The sequence below is a fragment of the Xiphias gladius genome, chromosome 18 (genome assembly GCF_016859285.1).
Source record: "Xiphias gladius isolate SHS-SW01 ecotype Sanya breed wild chromosome 18, ASM1685928v1, whole genome shotgun sequence".
Classification (NCBI taxonomy): Eukaryota; Metazoa; Chordata; class Actinopteri; order Istiophoriformes; family Xiphiidae; genus Xiphias; species Xiphias gladius.
The window spans coordinates 23,537,780-23,561,222 of NC_053417.1; the positions used below are offsets into that span (position 1 = coordinate 23,537,780).

Sequence of the window (23,443 nt, forward strand, 5' to 3'; positions counted from 1 at the left end):
TTTCATTATTGTTGTAGCATTTTTAAAAACAAGATCAACACAATCTTCCTCAGGGTCAAACAATAACACAAACACACAGGTGAATTCTGTAAGAACAAGATACCAGTTAAAACATACTGTGCATGTACTGCTCATAGGGATTTTTTTGTTTTGCTTTTATTTGTTGTTTTTTTTTTTCAAGCAGTGTAAATGGTAGGGCTGTAACCAACAATTATTCCTTTATCGACTGATCTGCCGATCATTTTCTTGATTAATCGTTTTGTCTCTAAAATGCCAGAAAACAGTGTAAAATGTCTGTAAAGGTTTCCTGAAGCAGATGGCAGTGTCCTCAAATTGCCCGTTTTGTTCGACCAAAATATAAAATATACTGAAATTACTATCACAGAAGACTAAGAAAAGCAGCAAATCCTCACAAATGACAAGTTGGAACTGGGGAGTATTTGACATTTTTTACTTGATGACTTAAAAGATTAATCATTATCAAAATATTTGGCTTTTATTTTTCTGCTGTTCAATTAATCCACTAATTGTTGCAGCTCGTGTAAATACCACTAATAATAAATAAAAATTAAGAAAAATAAAATATAGAAATCATGAAAAAATAAGACAAAATAAAAAATCCAACTGCTGCTTCCTTCTTTGTTTTTCATTGTTTGCTTAATACAACACACTGAACATTCAGTCTGCTATATTTTTAGCAAAGTTATACTTGAGTCATGTTAAAATGTAAGCTGTATTCAACTGCTTAAGACTATGTTTAATTAAACAGAGTTGCAGTTTAAACAAAGACAGTATGAAAAAGCTAATAACAAGAGTAACCACAGAAAAAATATGGAATATAAGTACACCTTGAAATAATCTAACACCCTTTTAAAACTCCTTAAATGTTATTTCATCCTGCTTCTTCTCACTGGTAATTTTTGTTTAATTTCAGCTGTTTTTGCTGCAAAATGTCCCTTTTTCCAAAAAACAGTTTTTATATAACAATCTTATTTTTTCCCATAAACTGTTTATATCACAATGCCACTTTGGCCATAACAAAATCTTTGTTTTAAAGGTGTGCTGGATTATTTCACAATTTCATGGTTATATTCCATGTTTATTCTTACGATTATTCATGTCGCAATGTCTTATTTACTCGCTTAATTTGAATACTTGAGTCTTCATAAGAAATGACCAAATTCACATTATTCCTCTCACAATCATCATGTGTTCTTATTGTTATTGCCCGTTGTGAAGCTTTGTATGCAGGAAAAAACCCAAAGTTTCCAATAAGCAACAAACTGCAGCAGTGAACTCATTTCAAAGCAGTGCATCCTTTCACAAAAACCGGAAGCAAAAACATTTTAGCTCCCACGATTAATCAGTTAGTCATTTTAAATAAATTAATATGAACCTATATCAATGAGTTATTAATTGCTTAAGTCATTTATCAACCAAAAATCCGATGGTTCCAGGTTCTCAAATGTGAGGATTTGCTGCTTATCTCGGTCTTACATTATAGTAATTTGAATATTTATTGGAGCTGAAACTCAATTGATCAATCGATCAGTCGCTCAACAGATAAATAATTGGCAAGTATTTTGATAATCGATTGTTTTATTTTTCAAGCAAAAATAGTTAACATATATATATTGTCAATTTCCATCTTCAAAATTTTTTTTCATGAAGACGTCACCTTGGTCTCTGCAAAGTTTTGATTAAAAATGTTTTCAGTATTTTTTGACATTTCATAAACTAAATGGATAATCGATTATTTGAAAAAATTAATTGTTAGAATAATTGTTTAATAAATTAATTGTCGACCTTGATTAAATTTTTAACCTTGATCTTATTGGATGTTGGACTGTTGATTGGACAAACAAGAGCTTTGATGACATCACTTTGTGCTCCAGGAAATTGTGACGAGCAATTTTCACTGTTTTCTGAGATTTTACAGGCATCGATTGATCGAGAAAATAATTGGCAGATTAATCAGTAATGAAAATAATAAATTGCCGCCCTGCTATAACATCAATGTAAGAACATGTGGTTTGTTAACAATATGGTCAGCAGTAATGTTTACTGCATGTATATACTATAGGTGCACATGCAAATTTCAGTGAGACTTGACCCCACAATAATTTGCATGGATGTAATATTTTCGTCTTGTTTTTCTTAATGTTTGCTGTGTTTTTTTTTTTAATTGACAGTTTTTGTAATTCTCGTACAACATCATCAGTACTGTGGAGGTGTCCCTACATAAGGGTTTTATGCACACCCGTGTTTCTGTTGTTCATATGGGTGATTTTTTTAACTTTACTGAAAGTTACGATAGTGGTGCTGCCTTAGGTATGAATCACTGTTAGTTTTCCTGTGGTTGACCATTCATCACTATTTACTGTATGTGCTGTGTCTGTCCATGCGTGATGGACAGGCCTACAGTGAGATCAGACTGTTGTGACCTGGTCAACACCTTTACCTCATTGATTGTTTGGACGTCTGTCTCCTGATGGCGCAACGCTAACGGTGCTAACTTTGCATGCACATTTTCGGTTTTGGTTGTGTCTTTTTTTACCTCTACCTTTAACTGGCACCAGCTAAAAGTGAACTTTTCTTGTAGGTTTTTGTAACACAGTGTGTTGGTTGTTTAATTGTGTGTTTCTTTTTTATGAAATGAGAAAGTAAGGTAGGGAAATATTAGTGTGATATATAGTATAGTCAATTTCCTTGATGGGGAAAAAAAAAAAAAAACAAGTGGCAAGTCAGGGCACAAAAAACACATGGGATTTTTACTCAGGCATAAATCAACAAGTGTTGCCTGGTGCCTGTTTTTATATACAGACATGTTCTTTGTTTTTTTTTGTGTGTTCTTTTATTTCTGACAAATTCTGTCCAAAAAAAAAAAAAAAAAAAAAAGCCATTTCCTGAGCCAAAACACCTAATTTTGACTTGTTTCATTGCTTGCCCATGACTAACTAAACATACTTTGGTCCCCCTTATCTAAAATCATTACATACATGGAGTAGTTAACTCCAACTTCCTTGCTAACTGTGGAAATCATGGTACCGAACAACTGGAGCTCAGTGGTGCTGATGGAATAAAATCTATGCTGTGTATCCGTCACTCTTGCGTTTTTTTTTTTTTTTTAAACAAGTTATTTTGAACATGTTACGGCTGAAAGAGCCTGTAGTTAACCACCAGAGGTCAACAGTGTTCAAGGCTCCACTGCAGTAAATCATATGGGACCTGCAGAGAGAGGATCGGCAGTTTGATGCTGAGCAGCTCATCAGCCTCCTGCATCCTGTCACAACGACGGAGTGTTTAAGATGGGTGTGTTAATATGGTGGCAACAGTGACTTTATTATATTTCATCAGGATAATCCACCCAGTATCAGTTCTGTTTCCAGGGAGTTCTGGGTATATTAAAGAAAAAAAAAAAAAAAAAACATCAAACAGTCGGTACAGTCTGCTGATCGAGTATACTGGCGTGTAGTTTGTCCCCTTGCAGACCCTGTTGTTTAACTGATTCAACATAGTGGCATTATTAACACTGCAGGCTGCTCTTGAACGCAGCGTTTCAGGGATTTCCAGGAGCTTCTGACCTTGTGAGACCATTAAGGGCTGGAACTGAACACAGGGTTTCTGCATTTTCCAAATTAAATTTAATACTGTTTCAGACCTTTTTACTACCACATTGCATACCACAATATATTTTTTTTCACGGGCATATTGGTCGAAGAATGATGGAAAACAAAAAGGCCATTGGCAATGAGAAAAATAACGCCTACAAATATTGAAACAAAGTACATGATTTTATTAACATGTATTTTTCATTCTTTCCCCGCTTTATATGAAAATAATTCCTAATACTATAATGAATCAGTTAACGTGAACTTGGGCCTCTGTATAAAGTGACTGTTAATGTTTCTTGTTTGAAAGTCACAAAGCTACGTTAAAGGACTACAAAGAGACGCGAAACAACAACAAACCACAACACAATCAATGTGGTTGTCTTTTGTCTCTTTTGAGTCTTTTGTCCCCTTCGAGTCCCTTTGTTTGTTAGATGAGGACACTGTGAAATATTTTGGATTAATAAACTGAATTCCTCAGTATATCCTGGCCTGAACGATGGCGTGGACTATTCACTTAGTGTTACTGTATACGGCCGCTTTAAACACTCAAGACCATCAATATATCAATGCGTCAACTCGTTGGAATTTTTCTAACTTTTTATTAATTAAAAAATATTGATTCTTATGTGCATAGTGCTATAAAGAGGGAAAGGTCACTTGGAAGATGATGCTACTTCCCAGGGTTTTGGTATCCTCTCCATCTGAGAGGGAGTGGGATTCTGGTTGCTTGGTTTTATGTCCAGTTTTATTGCTCCTGGCACTTCCTTTCCCTCCTGAACCAGTCGCATCACCTCTGCAAAGGAAAGCTGCTTTACCTCCGTCTCTGCAGACGTTTCGGCGGCCTGGTTTTTACTGACATCAGAGCCTGAATCTGAAGGTGTCCCCTGGTCCAGTCGCCCCCCACTGCAGTCCATCGGTTTCACATGAGGGGCGGCAGAGCCCCACTGTTTGTATCTCGTTCGGTCTATGGGCTCAACAAACCTGGTGATGACAGATAGGAGAGGAATAATGACAGGTTTTATTCGAATTGATATTAATTTAACTGGGAACCACAAACAGCATTCATTTTCTCTGGTAGCACCATTCAATATTTCAGAATGAGATTAAAGTCATGATGTAAAAATGGAACCTGAATGTGATATCGTAAATAATCATAAAAACCCACTGCTTGTTTATTCAGGTATTGGTTATGCCCCTGAAATGTCCTTGTGCTTCAGATCCTTTACTTAAATAAAGTAATATTAGAATGAAAAGAAGTACATCACAAATAAAAGTCCTGCATTAATGTCTGTAACAGTTAAAATATACTTTAAGTAAAAGTAAAAGTGCTTACGAAGCTTTTAATGTTGTAGCTGGTCAAGGTTGGGCCAATTTTTACTACTTTATATACTGTTGGGTAGTTAAATACTACAACATTGCGTCACACTTAGAGATATGTTTTGTATGTAAAATCTCAGAGTAATGAAGGTAGTTGAACTATTTTCTTTTTTTTCTTGTTAAACACTGGACACTTTCACCACTTCGGGCCTCTCAAAATCCTTCAGATGTTGTGATAAAAGAAAAAAAGCAAAAGCAGGATTTGATTGAACTGCTTGCAGCTCATGTCTACAGGCCAATACCTCAGATGATGGGTCATAAGTAGATACAGCGAGTTCAGGAAATACTCAGACCCCTTCACTTTTTATTCTGTTGTAGATTTAATTGTAAATGGATAAAATAGCCATTTTTGCCCGTAAATCTACACTCAGTAACCTACAATGACAAAGTGAAAACATGTTTTTAGAATTTTTTGCAAATTTATTAAAAATCAAAACACTGAAATCTCTCATTTACAAAAGTATTCAGACCCATTACTGAGGCTCCAAACTGTGGTCAGGTACATCCTGTTTGCTTTAATTACCCTTGAGAAGTGTGTAGAACTTTACTGGAGTCCACCTGTGGTCAAAATTAATTGACTGGACATAGTTTAGAAAGGCACACATCTGTGTGTTTAAGGTCCCACAATTCAAACTGCATGTCAGGACAAAAAACCAAGACACAAAATCTAAGGAACTCTCGGCAGACGTCCCTGATCAAACTTCGGGGAAGGACGGATCAGGGCAAGGGTATGAAACCATTTTTAAAGCTCTGAGCATTCCCAGTTTGGAGTTTGCCCAATGGCATTTGAAGGACACTGAGACCTGAAGAAAAAGATTGTCTGGTCCGATGAGACAAATATATAACCCTCTGGGCAGAACTCCAAACACTATGCCTGGCCAACACCAGGCACTGCCTATAACCTGGTTAATACCATCCCTGCGGTGAAGGATGGTGGTGGCAGCGTCACGCGATGGGGGTGCACCTCAGCGGCAGGGACAGGAAGACTGGTCAAAATTGAGGGACAGACAAATGAAGCCAAATACCGAGAGCTTCTTGAAGAAAACCTGCTCCAGAATGCATGTGACCTGAGACCGGGGGCGACGGTTCACCTTTCAGCACGACAATGACCCGAAGCAGACAGCCCAGAAGACGCTGGAGTGGCCTCGGGACAAGTCTCTGACTGTCCTAGAGTGGCCCACCTTAAACCAAGACTAAATACCTAAAGCGCATCTGCGGAGACCCGAAGATGGCAGCTCACAGACGCTACCCATCCAATGTAACAGAGCTTGAGAGGATCTACCAGGAGGATTGGGTTGAACTGACTTCACTTCTACACTTTTGTAAATGAGAGATTTCAGTGTTTAATTTTTAAGATGTTTGCTAAACTTTCTAAAAACAAGTTTTTGCTCTGTCATTATAGGTTACCTAGTGTAGATTTAAGGGCAAAAATGGCTATTTTATCCTTTTACAATTAAATCTACAACACAATAAAGTGTGAAAATATTGTACTTATTATTCCTATGTGCCTATATTTATTTTTTATGTATAATACATGCTAAAGCTATCTATTTCTACTGTATGTCATTATAATACTGCAGTCATTATTTCTGCACACGTTTATGAGCACGAGGGGTTGGCACAGTGCACAAGAAAATCATCTCCATGGCCTAAGGTACTGTGATGGTTCCCTGCCTGTGAACTCCCCTTCTTCATCTAATGATTAAATAGCCACAAGAAGATTAAAGGGATAAGAAAGAAAGAAACTTTTAGAGATAATCATGTTAATTTTCCAGCCAAAAAAAAAACTTTATAATGCATATTATACATATTGTTTTGAAAGTGATTTCTTATTTTTTTTTTAATTTTAATTTTATTTTAAATTTTTTAGTTTCCTATCTTTTGGGCTGCTTTGTAAATTTTACTCCTGTGGATCCATCTTATGTTTTATTGTTTTTAAGTAACAGCTTATGAAATGTAATGGAACAGAGAAATGATACAGTTCACGCGCCAAAATAAATAACTTAACAAAAAAACAACAAAACAAACAAAAAAAAAAGGAAAAAGAAAAAGAAACAAACAGAACAAACCTGTGGGATGTGCTGACAACACTTTAAGGTAAATACGTGGAAATAGTTGAAAAGATATTTTACAGTCACTTTACAGGTCATACAGGATATTTCTCACTCATCCCACAACTGAACACTTAATATAAACTATATATACATATACATATATATACACTATATATATATAACACTTTGATTAAATTATTTTTTAAATTATTAAATTATTATTATTAAATAATATTAGTAAATGAAGCTGCAGACATGTCACACACCTGTTATAGAAGAAGAGTTTCATGTCCTGCAGTTTGGTTTCGTCCCTGCTGCCGCTGGACTTGTGCAAAACCTTCAGCCCGTCCTGAAACCTCTGGTCAGCCTCGAAGTCGTAAGAGTCGAACCTCGAGAAAGCGGACTCCATGCCGGTTTAGTTTCGCCGAGTCTGGCTCGTCGCGACGGGCGGACTTCGGTAAACACAGCGGCGGTTCCGGCCCGGTTTCCACTGGGCGTCAACGAGTGCTGGTTCAAGAAGGCACGCAGCTGACCTTAGAGAGCGGAGCTCCAGCCGCAGCGCCTCCCGCGGTGAGACTCAGTCCTGCACCTTAACACCGGGCTCATGTCACGCTTAAGTATTCAGATCCTTTACTTAAGTAAAAGTGCCAATGCCACAGCGTAGGATTACTCTGTTACAAGTAAAAGTCATGCATGCATCGTCACTACAGATGCATTAACATCTTAGCAGCATGTTAAAGGAGCTGGTCACAGAGAAGCTAATATTTAGGACTTTATATACTGTTTGGTACTTTATTCACAAATGATGCATCTTATTGTGGTATGTTTTGCATGTAACACCTTAATCTGCAAAGCAACTAGTAACTATAGCTGTTAGATAAATGCAGTGGAGTGGAAAGTACAGTGTTTGACCCTAAAATGTAATGGAGTACCAGTAGAAAATAGCATAAAAAGTTAATACTTATGGCAGAAAAAAAACGACAGAAAAAAAACGTACAACAGAAAAAACAGACAGTTTGTATTAAGCGCCAGTGCATTAACTTTTTTTCAGATAAATTTCCTGTAGTTGTGTACTGCACTGGACTATATTGTGCGTGATTTCGCCGCCTTTTCATGAATCGTGGGAAACTGGGTTACAGCGAATTGAAGATACTCCGGTGGGAAGTAACCCACATTGTTGTGTGTGCGTGTGTGTGTGTGTTATGTGTAACAGTGGAGGATGCACACGTGCTGTGAGCAGAAACGCGACACCCTGTGATTGTGTGACTCCTCCGCTCGCTCTGCCCTTGACCACAGCCGCAGGCCGGCGGCCACTCGCAGCCGATCCAGCTGGTCTGCTCCAAGAAAAATCCGAGCTTCCATCCTCCCACAGTGAATTTTAAATTTAATATCCAGGTGCATCACACAGCCACAAAACAAAAAGCGACAGACTTTGATGTGCTGGCTGCAGTTTTTTTTTTTTTGTGGTTTTTGTTTCAGTGACAGTGAAGGTCATGAGTCACACGTTTAGAGAGAGGAGGGAGGGGGGATCATGCTCCTGACAGGAGAGGAAGTCTTATCTTATTAACTACTTAGCGGTTACTTTTTCTTTTTGAAGCACGTGATGTAATGCCCCCTCCTGAAGCAGCTGACGACTGCAGAAGTAAACAAGTTGCTACAGCTTGAGTAAATCTGCAGATTTTTCAGAGTGAGGTCCGAGTGTAGAGACAACACCGATGCGTTTAAGTAGACAAACAAAGTCAGAGAGTTGCAGCCTCTTGGTCAGATCTGAGACGTTTATTCAGTAAAGCGATGGTTTATTGTCTACATAATACCATAAAGAGAATATAAAATTGATTCACAATATAAGTGCAAAAGTCAGTTTTAGTTTATAGTTTTGAAATGTAAGTATAAATGAATATTCAACATTTGTAGGAGTAAGTATGTGTTTTAAGTGAAATAAAGTTTAATCTGTCAAAGGAGATGAGTCTTTTTAATTTGCACCAAAAGCAATATACCAGTTTATATCAGTTTACTCACAGCATCTCATACAGCCTACATCCCACATACAGTCTACCAGTTCTCCCAGTTCAACCACCCTGCAGTGAAGCAGGGTTTACATCTCAAGATTACATGTTAAATTCCTCCCCCCCTGGCTCTGAGCGCTCCCGGCTGTCCGGGAGTATCGGCGGAGCTGCTGCTGTTACTCCTCCGCCCGTTCACTCGCCGCTGGAGTCCGCAGCCGCGCTCACTGGAGGCGAGTACCTGTGCCGGTGGAGTTTGCCCGGGTTTGACGTTTGCCTCTGGGTGGAGCGGGAGGGACGCGCGAAGCAGAAGGTCAAGGTGCTGCCGGAGCTGCAGTCGTAGTTTCCGTCCTGATCAGAGGGAGGGAAGAGACAGAGAGGAGGTGGATGAAACAATGGAAATGCTTTACAGTAGAATTCCAGTTCGCTGAAGCCCTTTAGGTCTGGGCTCATTAGGGCTGCAACGATTTGCCGATTAATTAACTTATAAACTGACAGGGAATTAATTGGCAACTAGTTTAACAATCGATTAATCGTTTTATTAATTTTTCAGCTAAAATGCCAAATATTCTCTTGTTCAAGCTTCTCACAGGTGACAATACGACGGTAAAGTGAACACTTTGAATATGCAATTTGAAAACCTCTCCTTGAGCTGTGGGAGATTATAACGGGCATTTTAATTTTTTTCTGACATTTATTTTATAAAAGGTCAGGATATATAGAGAAATGCCCCTCACAATTTCCTAAAGCCCAAAGTGACGTCTTCAGATCCTTTGTTTTGTTTTACCAACCAAACTCTAAGACATTCAGTTTATGATGATGCACAGCAGCAGATCTTCACTTTTAAGTAACCAGCAAACATTTGGCATTTTTGCTGGATAAATAACTCAATCATTTTTCAGATTTTCTTGCTGTTGATTGACTAACGGATCAATTGATTGATTGATCGTCCATCGTGGCTCTTGTTCAGTTTTAAATGACTCAACCCGACGGTCAGGTGAATGTAGCCTCTGTGTATCAATATTAAGAAACTGTCTCCATTGAAGGCGAACTCCAGCAGTTTTTAGTCAGTTTACAAGTCCTGGGGAGCACCACTGCATATGTGGAAAACTTGTCTAAAGCCTTTGTGACTCCAGCTGACAAGGCCATTGTTTATTTTATTTAATCTTTTATTTGATTGTATTCATGTTTTAAAATTTTCTGATCCATCCTAGGGATTGTATTTACCATTGTCTTTTATCTGTTTTATCTGGTTTTATTTTACTTTATTTATTTATTTGAAAATTCTTATTATTTCTTTGAAAAACTTTTCATTTGGTTTCATTCTTACTTCATTACCATTTTTATTTCTCGTGTGCATTAGTCTCAAATCGATTAACTGTTTACATTTGAACTGTCTTCTTATCAGTTTGTCAGTCATCTGTAGAACACTTTGAAACACACTGACCTGTACAAAAGTTGCTATACAAATAAAGTTTGATCGACAGCAGCATAGAACACATTGCACAACACACCTGAATCTTTGACTGAACTCAGTTGCATTGTGGGTGATGTAGGCGCCAGGTTATGACAAGGAAAAAAATGTGTGGGATAAAAAGGACGATATCTCTGGTTCTGCTGCATCGATTTTGAGCCTTTGTTCATTGTGAGTCAAGGTATTTGCTTAACAGCAGAATAAGCTACAGACTCAAAAATTAATTAAAATACCTCTGACATACAGTAGTTTTAAAAATGAACTTAGTTTTGTTTTTACACAGCTGACATTTTGACTTGTCATGGTGGGAAAAGTGAACAGTGGCTCTGTTTAGTGCCAGTGTGACATTGGGCCAGCATGAACAGTACCAGGACCCTGACACTGAGGCAGCTAAAACAGAACTCAGTGTCATCAATTTTATTACTTACTTCTGTGCTTTTCCTACTGTGACACGTCCAAATGTCGTCTATGAAAAAAAAACGCTTATTATGAGCTTCATCAGATTGTCATTGGCCAGTGTGTCTGTTATTTTGTTCGTTTCTTTAAACACACAGTGAATATATTTTATATATATATTTTTATATATATATATATATATATATTTTTTTAACTTTTATGTGATTTTTCATAAATCTAGTCTGGATAACAATATAAACAATAAAATATAAACAAGTAAATGTAAATCCAAATAAATCTGACCTCATTATGAGGCCGCAAATGTTTACTGTGTGTGGATACCTCATAAATTACATCTCACAAATAGGAGCCTTTTTTTTTTCTTCAAAATTAGTATTATTATAAGCTGCTTTAACTCTGTTAGCCCACGCGTACAGAAAAAATTAAATCTTCCCTCAGACACAATATCAAAACAAACTATTTAATAAATAAATTCAATTTGTAAAGGAACGGAAAGAAATAAACAAATGCATGTATAAATATGTACCCATAAATACATATGTAACACATATAAGCCTGTTTTTACACTGCACTTTGGCCTCCTAATGAACAGTGTGGAAAGAAACTGGCCCGTGGTTGAACATAATTGCTGACCCCTTATGTAGTGAGACGTGTTTTTCTTTGATACGCTCACCTCCGCTCTGACGGTCATGCTGTGTCTGACACTGTGGTTGAGGCTGCTGCCTCTCTCCTCTCTCTGGGCTCGGCTGGCCTCCTCTCTCTGCTTCATGAACCTCTGGTTGACGATCCTCGTCACACTGTCGGTCCTGTGCAGCGGAGCGGCAGGAGAACTCGTCGGAACACGTTCCAGGTTCTTCAGGCCACTCTTCGTCTTCTGTCCCGACCCCTGCACTGGTTTCTCAGCCCGGCCGCTCACCCTGCGCAGAAACTCTGTGACTAAACCGTAACGGTTGGCGCCTGCAGACTTGGTTGGAGGCTTTGCGCTGCTCAGGGAGCGGTGGTTCTGTCCTGTGCCTGCTTTGTGGCTGTTCTGTCGGGTCCATGTGACGCCAGAAGGGCTTTGGTGATTCACGTTCCACAGTGCTCGTTCTCTAGAGGTGGATACAGAGGAGGACGAACTCAAATTGGTGGGTGATGAGAGAGGATGTACCAGAGGCAGAGTGTCTCCGGTACAGTTTAGGTGAGGAGGTGGATGGTCTGGGCCTCTCGATTCGACCTGTTACTCCGTCCAGTGAGGTGGAGATGTGGTGAGAGCGGGCAGAGACCAAGGAGGAGCTCAGGACTCGAGAAGGGCTGCTTCTCACAGCGACCGGCCCCTGAGTCCCATCTGTCTGCAGACCAACACTCACCATCTGCGGCTTCATGCGGGTCTGAGTACCTGAGCAGGCCACGTCCACCCACCGCCCCGCTAATCTCCCTCTCTTCTCCTGTGAACTGCCATGAACGGTCTGCCTCCAGCTGGCCGCCATTTCCTTCACGTCATCGCTAAGGTTAGTAGATGAGCCCAGACAGAGGGGAGAGAAGGAGGTCGGCGGCGTGCACCAGGGAGAGGGAGTGTCGACAGACTCTCTGTCTGCGACGGGGCTTTGCTTCAACTGAGCCAGCTGGACTCTGCGAGCTGACGGGGGGCTGTAGTAGATGCGGAAGGCCGACTTCTCTGGGGCAGTGTGGCTTCTCTCCATGGACATCCGCTCAAAATCAAGATCAGAAAAGCTAAGCGGCATGATTAGATGGTCCCACGTCTTTACAGGGTCCTCTCGGTCCAGCTGGGCGGCCTCCTGGCTCAGATAGCACCAGTTCTTCCTCTTAGGGCCATGTGGAGAAAACTGTCGCCTCAGTCTTTTCCCTCTTAAGCTTCTGTGAAAACAGCAGCAGACGCTGATTAGTTATGTCTCCAGTGACCTCATGAACAAGATGGACTTGATGGATAAAACACTGACCTGTCACCTTCACAGGGGGGTTCATCATCAAAGATACCACTGACAGCACACTGAGCAAAGAGAGAGAAGACACAATAAGCTGATAATAGTCATGTAACTTGTAAATCATGTTGTTTCTGAGAATTTTTAGCGACATTAGCAGCATGGCTCCATGGACGGCTCTCTTGATAGATCCGCCACTTTGGTCCAGACTGAAATAGCTCAATAACAATTGGACGGATCGCCTTAAAATTTGGTAGAGACACTCATTTCCCCCTCACGATGAATTGTAGTAACTTTCACGATCTTCTGATTTTTCATTTAGGGCCATCATCAGGTTAAATTTTAGTTTGCCAAATATTATAGTTTATGACCAAATATCTGCAAAACATTCCCACCACCCCCAGCTGTACTTTGTCTGTAATATTCAAATGAACAAAAGTTCAGCCAAAGTCCGTTGTTAAAGGCAATTAAATGCTGAAATTGAATGGATTTAATTTAATTTAATTTAATAGATTCCAACTTTGCAGTAAAACATCCGTCATTCGACGTTATCACACTTTGTAGTGTTTCTTCGTAAACAATTTTTTTGCTAGGTAATACAATGCCCTTTGAGGAAATGTAGTTGATGTTTCTGTCTCTCTATTCGGTTTTGTTAGTGTTTATTTATTAAGACAGCTGGAAAAAGTCTAGTACTAAATGAGAGGCAGTGGTAGAGGACCAACCATAAATACCATGTCAACCCAAGCTGCCATCTTGAGTTGACATGAACACCCACAAGTCATAAACATCATTATCTTCCCTCCCACATGACGCTAAACACTATGTCGTGCTCAAGTCGTACGATATGGACGGTAGATATGGGAAAGATCTCTAGCATGATGACTGTAGCATTTCGCTCGAAGCATGGGTGTGTGTTATTGTGGCCTCACAGAGCCACTTTAATGGCAAACTAAATGTTCCTCTGAGGAAAGGAGGGATTACAGTCTAATCAGTGGAGTAAGAAGGAAAAAAAAAAATTTAAGAAATAAATCCACCCCTTGAAAAGCAGATCTTGAGTCGTGCTGTGCAAAGGACACACCAACAGTCTAGTGGCAACAAATCAAATGTTAGATTACATTTCTTATCTAATGTACATTAAAACTGTCTTGCTATTTGCATTTGACAGAGCGGATTGAGACAGTAGCTGAGGATAAGGAAGTTTGAAGAATACAAGCACTGCCCCATGTTTGGACTCTGCAAGGAATCAGTTGAGGGTTTTCATGCAGCAGATTTGACCATCCCTGTCCTGTTTGGCTGTAGCCCCTACAAGAGATTAGCCTGAATACTCTGGCATGAGTTTTTTCATGATGCCTGTTCAACCGAGTGTCAGGAGGACGCGTGGCCAGAGAGACAGATCATCAGCAGGACTTCCCGCTGAATCACACAGCCTCACACACAGCGGGGGGGACAAAGGGCGCATGCCTGAGGGGTAAACACCATCCTTACCTCAGCTGCCTTGCCCTGCGGGGTCTTGGCTTCGCTGTCGAATTCAATCCGCTCATCCCAAAGCTCTGCGCCGAGGTCCTGCAACAACCCTCGCAGCACAGACACGGTTTTGTCTTTAACCTGAAACAGAAAAATCCGGATATATTTCAAAGATGTACCTAAGCTTTAAAAAAAAAAAACACATACAAAATTGGCTGATGTAACGATCAGTGAGGAGCACATCGTCCATTAAAATGAGCTCCATATTTTTCCTCCTGAAAAAGTAAATGATCAATATCTTTAATTTTACCTCTTTTCCCTCCAGGTCGGGTCTCTGAACTTGACACCACTGATGGAGGAGCCACAGAATCTGCAAGGACAGTTGCATTTTTGGGTCCCTGCAGCTGTGGAGGAGGTCCCAACGGAAGGAAGGTGCTTGTCTTGTTGCTCTCTCCTTAACCTCTGTGGTGCGGAGGTCTTCAACACACTCCTGCTTACTTGGTGACTCTTTCATGTTATGACTACGTACGTCATGATTTGCACAGTCTCCGGAGAGGAAGGAGAAAGCGTAGGAATCCCAAACATGACCATCTTTGTGAACAGAGTTTTCGCCTAAATCTTCTCCTGTCAAAAGCGTCTCCACCCTCCCAATGAAAGCCAAAAGCATGGCCTGCAGTAGCTCCATCTTCTCATTTAAAGGTCCTGGTAGGAATATCTTCTGTGCCTTACCATTCGAGTCCACGTCTGTCGGAAAGGTAAAAGCACATGAGGGAGATGGACCATGCCAGTTTTTTGGTGGTGTTGTCAGGAGTTGCATGGCCGAACTCAAAATGCAGGAATGATCTCTGAGAGCTAGAAGGGTTTCATAGTCTTTCACAGTCATTCCTTTGAGACCTATGTCAAGTTTTTTGTTGTTATCTGCCTCCTGACTGTCTGAAGGGTCCCACTCACCACCTACAGGACCTTCTCGAGTGATTTGACAAGCAGTAACCATCCCTTCAGTTTGTGATGGGTTGCAAAGCAGAGACGTCTCGATATCACTTTTGCCTTTTTCTGCTACCTCGTCCTGACCCTGCTGGTAAACAGCGGATCCCATTTTCGAACTTTGTTGCTCCCTTCCCTCTCTGTCCTCCAGCGGCGTAGAAGCTGCCACGTCTGTCTCCAAAACATCCCGATTCTCTTCTTCTTCCTCTTCCCCTCCTCCTCCTATTTTCTCTCTCAGGTCGCTCATTTCTGCTCTCAGTCCTCGGTTCTCCACCTCCAGTTCGACGATGCGCCGGCTCAGGAGTGTGGCCTCCTCTTCCACCAGTTTCAAATGAACTTTGACCTCCGCCTCCCTGGCGTGGGCGGAGTTGTGTTTGCCTTCAGGTGATTGGGTGGCGTCCATGTCGCCGTAGGCTGAGTGGTATTTGGCCAGCTCCTCACGCATGCCCTCACTCTCTGATACCAATTTGGTGAGCTTCTTGCACATGAGAGCTAATTCCTCTTTGGCAAAGTGGAGTTGGCACTTGAGATCGGCGCTGTCATCCTTTTGGCAAACAAACAACAGTGACGACAATCATAATCGAGAGTGCAATCCCTTTTCAAATCAAACATGAACTATGAATATATCGAACCTCAATCTGTTGACAGAGCCTCTTCTCAGACTTACTGGCTGTTGATCTGATGCTTTTCTTCTTCAGAGAGATCTGAGGAATAAAAACATGGCAAAGAGTTTTATCAAGGGTTCAGTACGGGCACTATTTCAGCCAAGAACAGATCCAAGAGAGCATCTTGTCACTGATGAGCCATTTTAAAAAGCCCTGAAAATGGTTTTAGAAGTCTCACTTTGTTAACAGCCTTTAAAACTGTGATATACATGACAACATAAAGAGCTTTATGTGTATAGAGACCTCAGTGAAAGGGGTAGGATACGATACAGTTAAAGGAATAGTTTGTAGCATCGTATTTCATGGACAGACATGATAGTGGTGTCATTATTTTCATCTAACTCTTGGAAAAAAAGGGGAATAAGCACATTTTCCCCAAAATGTCCATTAAAGTCCATTAAAGAAATACAATTTGTGCTACTTTCAGAGATGCCTAAAATGCACTAAGTGTCCATGGTCTGTTTGGATCCAAACTCTTCTCTCACCTCCGAGTCCCCCCCTTCTCTACATGAGTGAGTTTTTTTGTAAGTCTGAGCATGAGAGGAATGCAAGCTTCTGTCTGGCGGCATTGTCTCACTCTTAGACACTAGACAGGATGTCAGTGTGTTAATAATAGTCATCTTATAGTCAGGCGAGAAGTAGCAAACATAAGAGTTACTGTCTTTTCAATTCAAGGTCAGTGGGCCCGGAGGCTGTGTAGATGTACTGTGACCTGAAATGTGATATTACATATTACAGTGAGCAACAGAAAAACTTCACTGTCGTGTATTTTACTGGATGGGGATAAGTGTTGTGTTGCTTTTCAAAATAAAAGTGGATCTTTTGTATTTTTTACAACAAGTCTTCACTTATGCCTTTGTTTTTTGTTCAGGCATGTGCAGTTACATTATGACCTGACAGTATTGTGTTACCATTCAGGTTCCACACACAGGGTCATGGACAGTCCAGCGGCAGTGTGAGTCTCTGAAATGCTCATACTCCCTCCCATCTATCTAGACTGTGTTTTGTGCTCCTAGATTAGGTAATCTAAGTGGATTTCCCTGCTGGGATCAAAGGGACTAGCAGCTGTCTCAGATGAGTGGACCAGACTGAGCTCATGCCAAAGCACCGAATCCTGGATTAAACGAACACGTGTCGCCAGAGTACAAGACCGTTACCACAGGAGGCATCGAGGCAGGAGGGGCTGCGAGTGTAAAAGGTGGACTGGAAATTCAATCACTGCCAGGGTGTGGTGGGTTCAGTTTGATGAAAGTACGTGCAGGGATGGTTGTAGGTCAGTGTGTCGGCGCACCGACAGCCGCCTTTATGAATGCCATAATACACGCTGATCCAGATTTAGCCTAGCTTAATAGAAGCAGAAAGACGGAAAGCGAGAGAGAGTCTATTTCTGTAATCTCTCGCAGCCTCTCTCCCTTTTCTCTGTCCTCTGAGCTAAGGATATCAGCTGTGCCTGGAGTTCAGGCTTCAGCATACCAGGCTGCTTCTCCCCGCCCAGGCACAGGGCAGCTGCGGGGCCGAGCCCTTCACTCATATCATTGATCTGCACCAGGGTCATATGTCGCCTGACATCAGGGGGACAACTGGCTGGGATGGGTGCAGCTGTGTGGGGTAATGGAGAGGAGGATTCCTGAGCAGAGGGATGGAGGTTTATGAGGGGCGTCCGTGGTGGACGCTTATGTTTCTGTCAAGGTTTAGGCTTCATGTCAAGACCCAATACACTGATTTTTATTTAGGATCCTCTCCAGGCATGTTTTAGGACTCTACTTTAAACTGCATCCTATGTGGTATTAAAGAGGTCTCTTAAAAAGAGTTAAATTTAACTTGGTGAACACTGCAAAAAAATCCTGAATGATACTTTGTGTCTGATTTGTCTTTTCCACATCAATTTAACTGACTAGTCTGAAATTTTATTGTAATCCCTCGCCCTCACTGAAAAATCCAGGATCTATGAATATGCAGCAATAGATGATTTCTGCTACTTCACTGACAAGTCCATTCTCAGTGTATGTGCACTGGAGGCTTCAGATTTTCATATCACACTTGTCTATGTTGCATACTGGACTAAAATTGGCCTAGTTTTGAGGTCACAAAATCCTGCTCGTACCCGCATGTCTTAAACTCAGATTTAAGTTGAGCACAGGAAAACCTCCCCTCTTCAGCAGATGAACGTGAAAGCGGCCTTCTAGTCTCAACCTCTGAACGTTCAACTTCCTGCACCACGAAGCTCAAACATCCAAGTGAAGCAACAATAAGCGAAAACTAATTTTTGACGGGTTTTAATGTAAAATGTTCTGCTTCAGTGTCGCACCTCTCTGGCTTTCTCCACCTCAGCCTGTAAGACCTGCTTGGCCACTTCCAGTTCTTGTGTCTTCTCGCGGAGCGCCTCGTTTTCCCACTCCAACTGGGCATTCTTTTTCTGCACCGCCTCCAGCTCGTTGTACAACCGGAGGGACACGCTCTTAGCAACCTGCAAGCAAAGCAAAGACCAGGTTACTGTAGCTCCAATCATGGACCAATTATGAGTAAATGGTCCCCTGGGCATAGACACGTAAAAGGGCCCCCACAACCCCCTGCAGAAGAGCAAGAGCCAAAGATTGAAAGAGACACAAAACGACAACAAACGACATGTGGTCTTGTCTCTTTCTGGTCGCTTTTTCTCTCTTTGTAGTACTTTTGCTCCTTCTTTTGGTTGTTTTTTTGTCTCTGTCGGCATTTTGCATGTCTTTACGGTCATTTTGTGTCTCTTTGTGGTTGTTTCGTGTCTCTTTGTCAACGTCCTCTCTCTCAAGTCGTTTGATTGGCTTTCCAACAATAAATGTTAACGGTCATTTCTAACAGAGAGTCTGGCACTGGGACTCCCAGACCCCTTGGGCCCCTGGGCCTGTGCCCAGCAGGCCCGTTCACCAATCCAGCCGTGGCTCCAAACAGGTAGAGTGCTGTAAGAAAACCTTTTTGTCCTGGTTGTACTCATGAGCATTAATTTGTGACTGCAGTATGTTCTCAGCAGCGGTCGGCTTGGCTAATGCCGAGAAACTTAACAAGGAAATGCTTGTGACAGGAATTCACCATATGAGTGGATGAGGGGGTTGGGGTTTGAGGCTGTTGGGAATCCTAAACCACCACACGTACGTTGGTTCAGAGAAACGAGTCTGGCTGCCAACGCATAGTCTCATTTTAACAACAAAGTGATTGACTTGCCATGATTCTGATAAAGATTACTGTGCTTTTATGTTTCCTACTCATGGTGAACAACTCACCACCTAATTACACCATGGTCTGTTAAAAATATCAACAGGATGCATGATGAAGACATTTGGACCTGATGAAATTTCTGTGGCGTGGGCAAACAGCAGGGAGAGCTTTTACAGCACGGCAAACAGTCATGACTCAGGGTGCTGTCAACTGATTACAGTCCTCCAGTGTGTATGAACAAGTCGATCACTGTTTAGTGTACTAAAATGAGAAAAAGCTTTGTGGGACTAACACAAAATGTTCACTTTGATGTCGGCAACTGGAATAGCAGTGATTCAGTCAGAGCCAGTTTTCGGGAGAAAGAGCTTTTAGTGTTTGTCGGTGGTGTGTGAGTTTTAGCGTGACCACATGGTCAGGCACACGCAGGGAGGAGGACTTGCGGGCTCCTGACCTTGATATCGTGCTCCAGGCTCCTGACCAGCTCCCCGTCCACCTGTCCCGTCTGAGCCACTCGGATGCTGCGGCGCTCAGCCTTGCGGAGGCGGTACTGCAGGATGCGACACGTCTTGTTGGCCTGCTCCAGCTGCAGCCGCAGCTCCTGCAGCTGGTACACCTCCTCCTCCTGGAACATGTCACGCATTTCAACCATCTCACAGCGAAGCTCCTCCACCTCATCCTGGGACAGACAACGCAGAAATACAACGGTTAAGACCAAAACTCCGTTCGGGATTGAGACTTAAAAAGTTTTACAAAAAGGCTGCGCTACAAACTGCAGGTGTGGCGCATGACAGAAGGCACGAGGGGTCTAGTGGTGCGGTCATGTCATATCAGGAGTTACTCTGATAACAAATCCAAATTACAAGTTTCGAGAGACCAAGGTCTTAAATATGACTGGGAAACTCAGATTTTTCTGAAAGCTCCAATAGGTCTGTCTTGGAACTTCTTAATACAGAAGTCCCTGAAAACCGTGCAAACATGGCCACCTTACATCAACCAAAGACCATCGTTCAACGAAATTAAACCCAGATGTACTGGATACAGTGTTAGATTGTCAATACACACTGCTTTAATCCTCACACGACCAACTCTGTATTCACACATCTGTCTCGGTGAACGTTCGCCATCCTGTCTCCACTATCCACCCCCACATGACATGAACGCAGCATGATGAAAGATGCCATCCAGCTGCATTATGGGAAATGTAGGATACAGTGATTTTGGAGCTTGACACGTCCTAACGACGAAAGGTCAGGGTATGTCATGTTCTGCTGCATCACTTTTCACCATTCTGTTTTGACTCGGCCTCTTCTGAGCCCCACAACTTTATGACAGTGCAACACTTCTTCACTGGAGTACTCCTTTAAATTCCAAAAAAAAAAAAGAAAAAAAAAAAACCCCAAAAGAAACCACACCGGATCTAATCCCATTCATTCTCCTTACTGCAAAAACAACAAAAATATATTATTGTAATGATGAAAGAATGTAATTAAAGTGGTGGAAAGTAACAAAGTACATTTACTCAAGTCCTGTATATGCGTACAAATTTAACGTACTTGTACTTTATTTGAATATTTACATTTCAGGACACTTTATACTTCTGCTCCAGTAAACTGCAGATGGAAAAATTGTTCTTCTTACTCCACTACATTTATTTGAAAACCATAGTTACTCGTAACTTAAAAGATGAAGACTTTGCAAACATATAAACAACTTTTAAAACATAACGCTTTATAAATGCATTAAACTACCCAAGAGCATGTAAAGTTTGAGTTTGAACGATTTCTCGATTAATTGATTAATTGAGTGGTCCGTTATCAGAAAATGGTCGGCGTATTAACTGATTAATTGTTAAAGTCATTTTTCATGCAAAGATGCCAAACATTTCACACTTCCAGCTTCTTAAACGTGATGGTTTTCTGCTTTTCTTTGTCTTAAATTACAGTGAATCGTATAAAGTTTGAGGTTTGTGCTGTTAGTCGGACAAACGAGGCATGTGAAGGTGTCACCTTGAGCGCTGGGTGATTGTGAAGCCACGTCTCACTGTTTTCTTACGTGTTACAAACCAAACAACACACAGATCGATCAAGAAAACAATCAGCAGAACAATCCACTGTGAAAACAATCAGTGGTTGCAGCACAATATAAAAGAGTTAAAAACGATCTCCACCTCGACCAACTTCAACAGTTAAATGATGCACGATATTAAAGCACGAGTAATAATAATGTAATTATATAAAATAGAATAGTTTAGTCAAAGAGGCACTTCCTCTGCATTTAGCACTTTTACATTTGGTACTTTACGTTCATTTTACTGATAATGTTTAAAAACTTTTACTTATGTGAAGTTCTGAATTCAGTACTTTTACTTGTAATTGAGTATTTGTATAGTGAGGTATTGGTACTTTCCGTTGAGTAAAGGACCTGAATACTAGACTATTTCTAAAGCCTGCCTCACATGAAATGAAAGGCACAGTAGTCTCCATCACTCAGAGTACATGCACTAAATCACTGCTCAAAACAGTGGCAACCAACAGCCAATTTCTGCTTTTGAATTGCACCAGTTAAAAGTGGCAGACTCCTCTGAAAATATTTGAAACTCAGTCGAAACTTTCTCAGTTGCAACAAGAACTAAAATAACTGGCCTGTTTGTTTTGTTTCTTTTTTTTTGTATCCTGTGATTTCTCTTCCAATAAGCAGTTCTGTTATGGAAAATGCTGCTTGATGGTGCCACAGATTATTTGAATCAGTAGAGACTCCTGACTTTTGATTCTTCCATGCGAGCGTCCTCTCGCTCTGTCCTGCAGCCTCTAATGAAGACTGACCTGAGCGTTTACACAAAATCGGCTCTGGTGTTCAGAGTCGGGAGGGCCTCCCACTAGGACTCGCATGCTCTTATAGAGCTCGTAAAGGAGCAAAACCACCATAGAGATATGCGGAAATGTAAGTGAAAGACACTTGGATATCATGCAAACAGAATTAAAATCGCAAACCAAATTGAACAAATTGAATCAAGTATAATTGAATTAAACCTACTTTCAGATACTCGTTCTCTGATCTCAAATCTTCCACCTCCCTGACAAGATCCTCGGTTGTCTCCCCCATCACAAACTCCATAAACGTCCCCGAGGAGTTCAAAAAAGTGAGACCCCCTCCAGCGACATCAGGCTGGAGAGCGCAGGAATCTCTGGCTGCCTTTGCGCACGGTTTGCCGTCGCCTTTCCCCTCGCTGTCCGGAGTCACATAAGCTCTGCCGTCTATCCAGCTTAATTCGTTGTCGCTACTTGGGGAGTCCCGCTTGTTGCCCTCCGAGGAGCAGTCGGATATTTCCGAGCTGCTGTCGGAGGAGGAGAGTTTCCCAGAGAGGCAGCCGGAGTCTTTGCTCAGGTCCTCCGAAGCGTTGCTGGCATCGGACAGCTTCCTCTGCGCGCCGGGGCTCTTCTGGCACTCTGCGGCGGCACTGGAAGACGCTTTCCCCGGACGCTTCCCCTGCGGTCCCGCTGTTTTCACCTCCTTCTCGGAGGCGCACTGACCTGACTGTGTCTCCTTGGAGCAGCAGCCACTTTGAGCATCTTTAGAGGACGGATCCTTCTTCTTCTTCTTCTGGACAGAAACCTGCTGGTGCGTCCTCGGTTCTTTATGGCTCCGGGGCGCAGTCTTTGCGTTTTTGTCTCTGTCTCTGTTCATCCCGACTTTTTTTTTTTTTTCGGCGACTCTTTCTCTTCTGTCTTCAGATGGGGAGAAAAAAAAATAACATGAAGCTTTTTAATTCAACATGATCATGATGTTTTCACCAATATGTTAAAATGCTCTCAGTGACTCAAGAGATCCGACTGGCTGCTCCACATCCTGAAGACTGAAACTTTGCCATAAAGCACGCACAGACAGACGCCAGACATCGACCAGCGTCTCACTAACGCAGTTTAATAACGATTTCCGGTCTTGATTTTCAAAATAAAAGCCTGTAGTACACCCTCGATTTAAGAACTGCTCTACAGTTTCTTGTTTCTTTTGAGAAAAAGTAAAATGATCATTTTCTACGTCTTTTTAAAAAAACATTTCAAAACGTCCCCTCTCTTGATAAAGTAACATTTTTTTCAATTTGTATCAAACGCTTGTTGCCTGAAAACATTTCTTGATAAGAGATTATGACTAAAACATTGGAATGAAGAGGCTTTTACCAGAATCTTTCCGCTGAACGGTCTAAAACTGAGATTCACCACCAACACTTACTAGCACCATCTTTTCCCAGTTGTTCTCTAGTGCCTCCCCCCACGGAC

General features: G+C 41.5%; 1 protein-coding gene across 1 annotated transcript; it reads right to left on the reverse strand.

Moving 5' to 3' along the window:
• Positions 1–8,822: 8,822 nt before the first annotated feature.
• On the reverse strand, positions 8,823–22,850 carry LOC120803345. Its single transcript, XM_040151714.1, is given in 10 exon segments — positions 8,823–9,399; positions 11,613–12,077; positions 12,079–12,796; positions 12,880–12,929; positions 14,347–14,466; positions 14,636–15,853; positions 15,942–16,013; positions 18,283–18,441; positions 19,618–19,842; positions 22,200–22,850. Coding segments are annotated over 10 exon segments (3,834 nt in total). The 3' UTR covers positions 8,823–9,243.
• Positions 22,851–23,443: the final 593 nt, after the last annotated feature.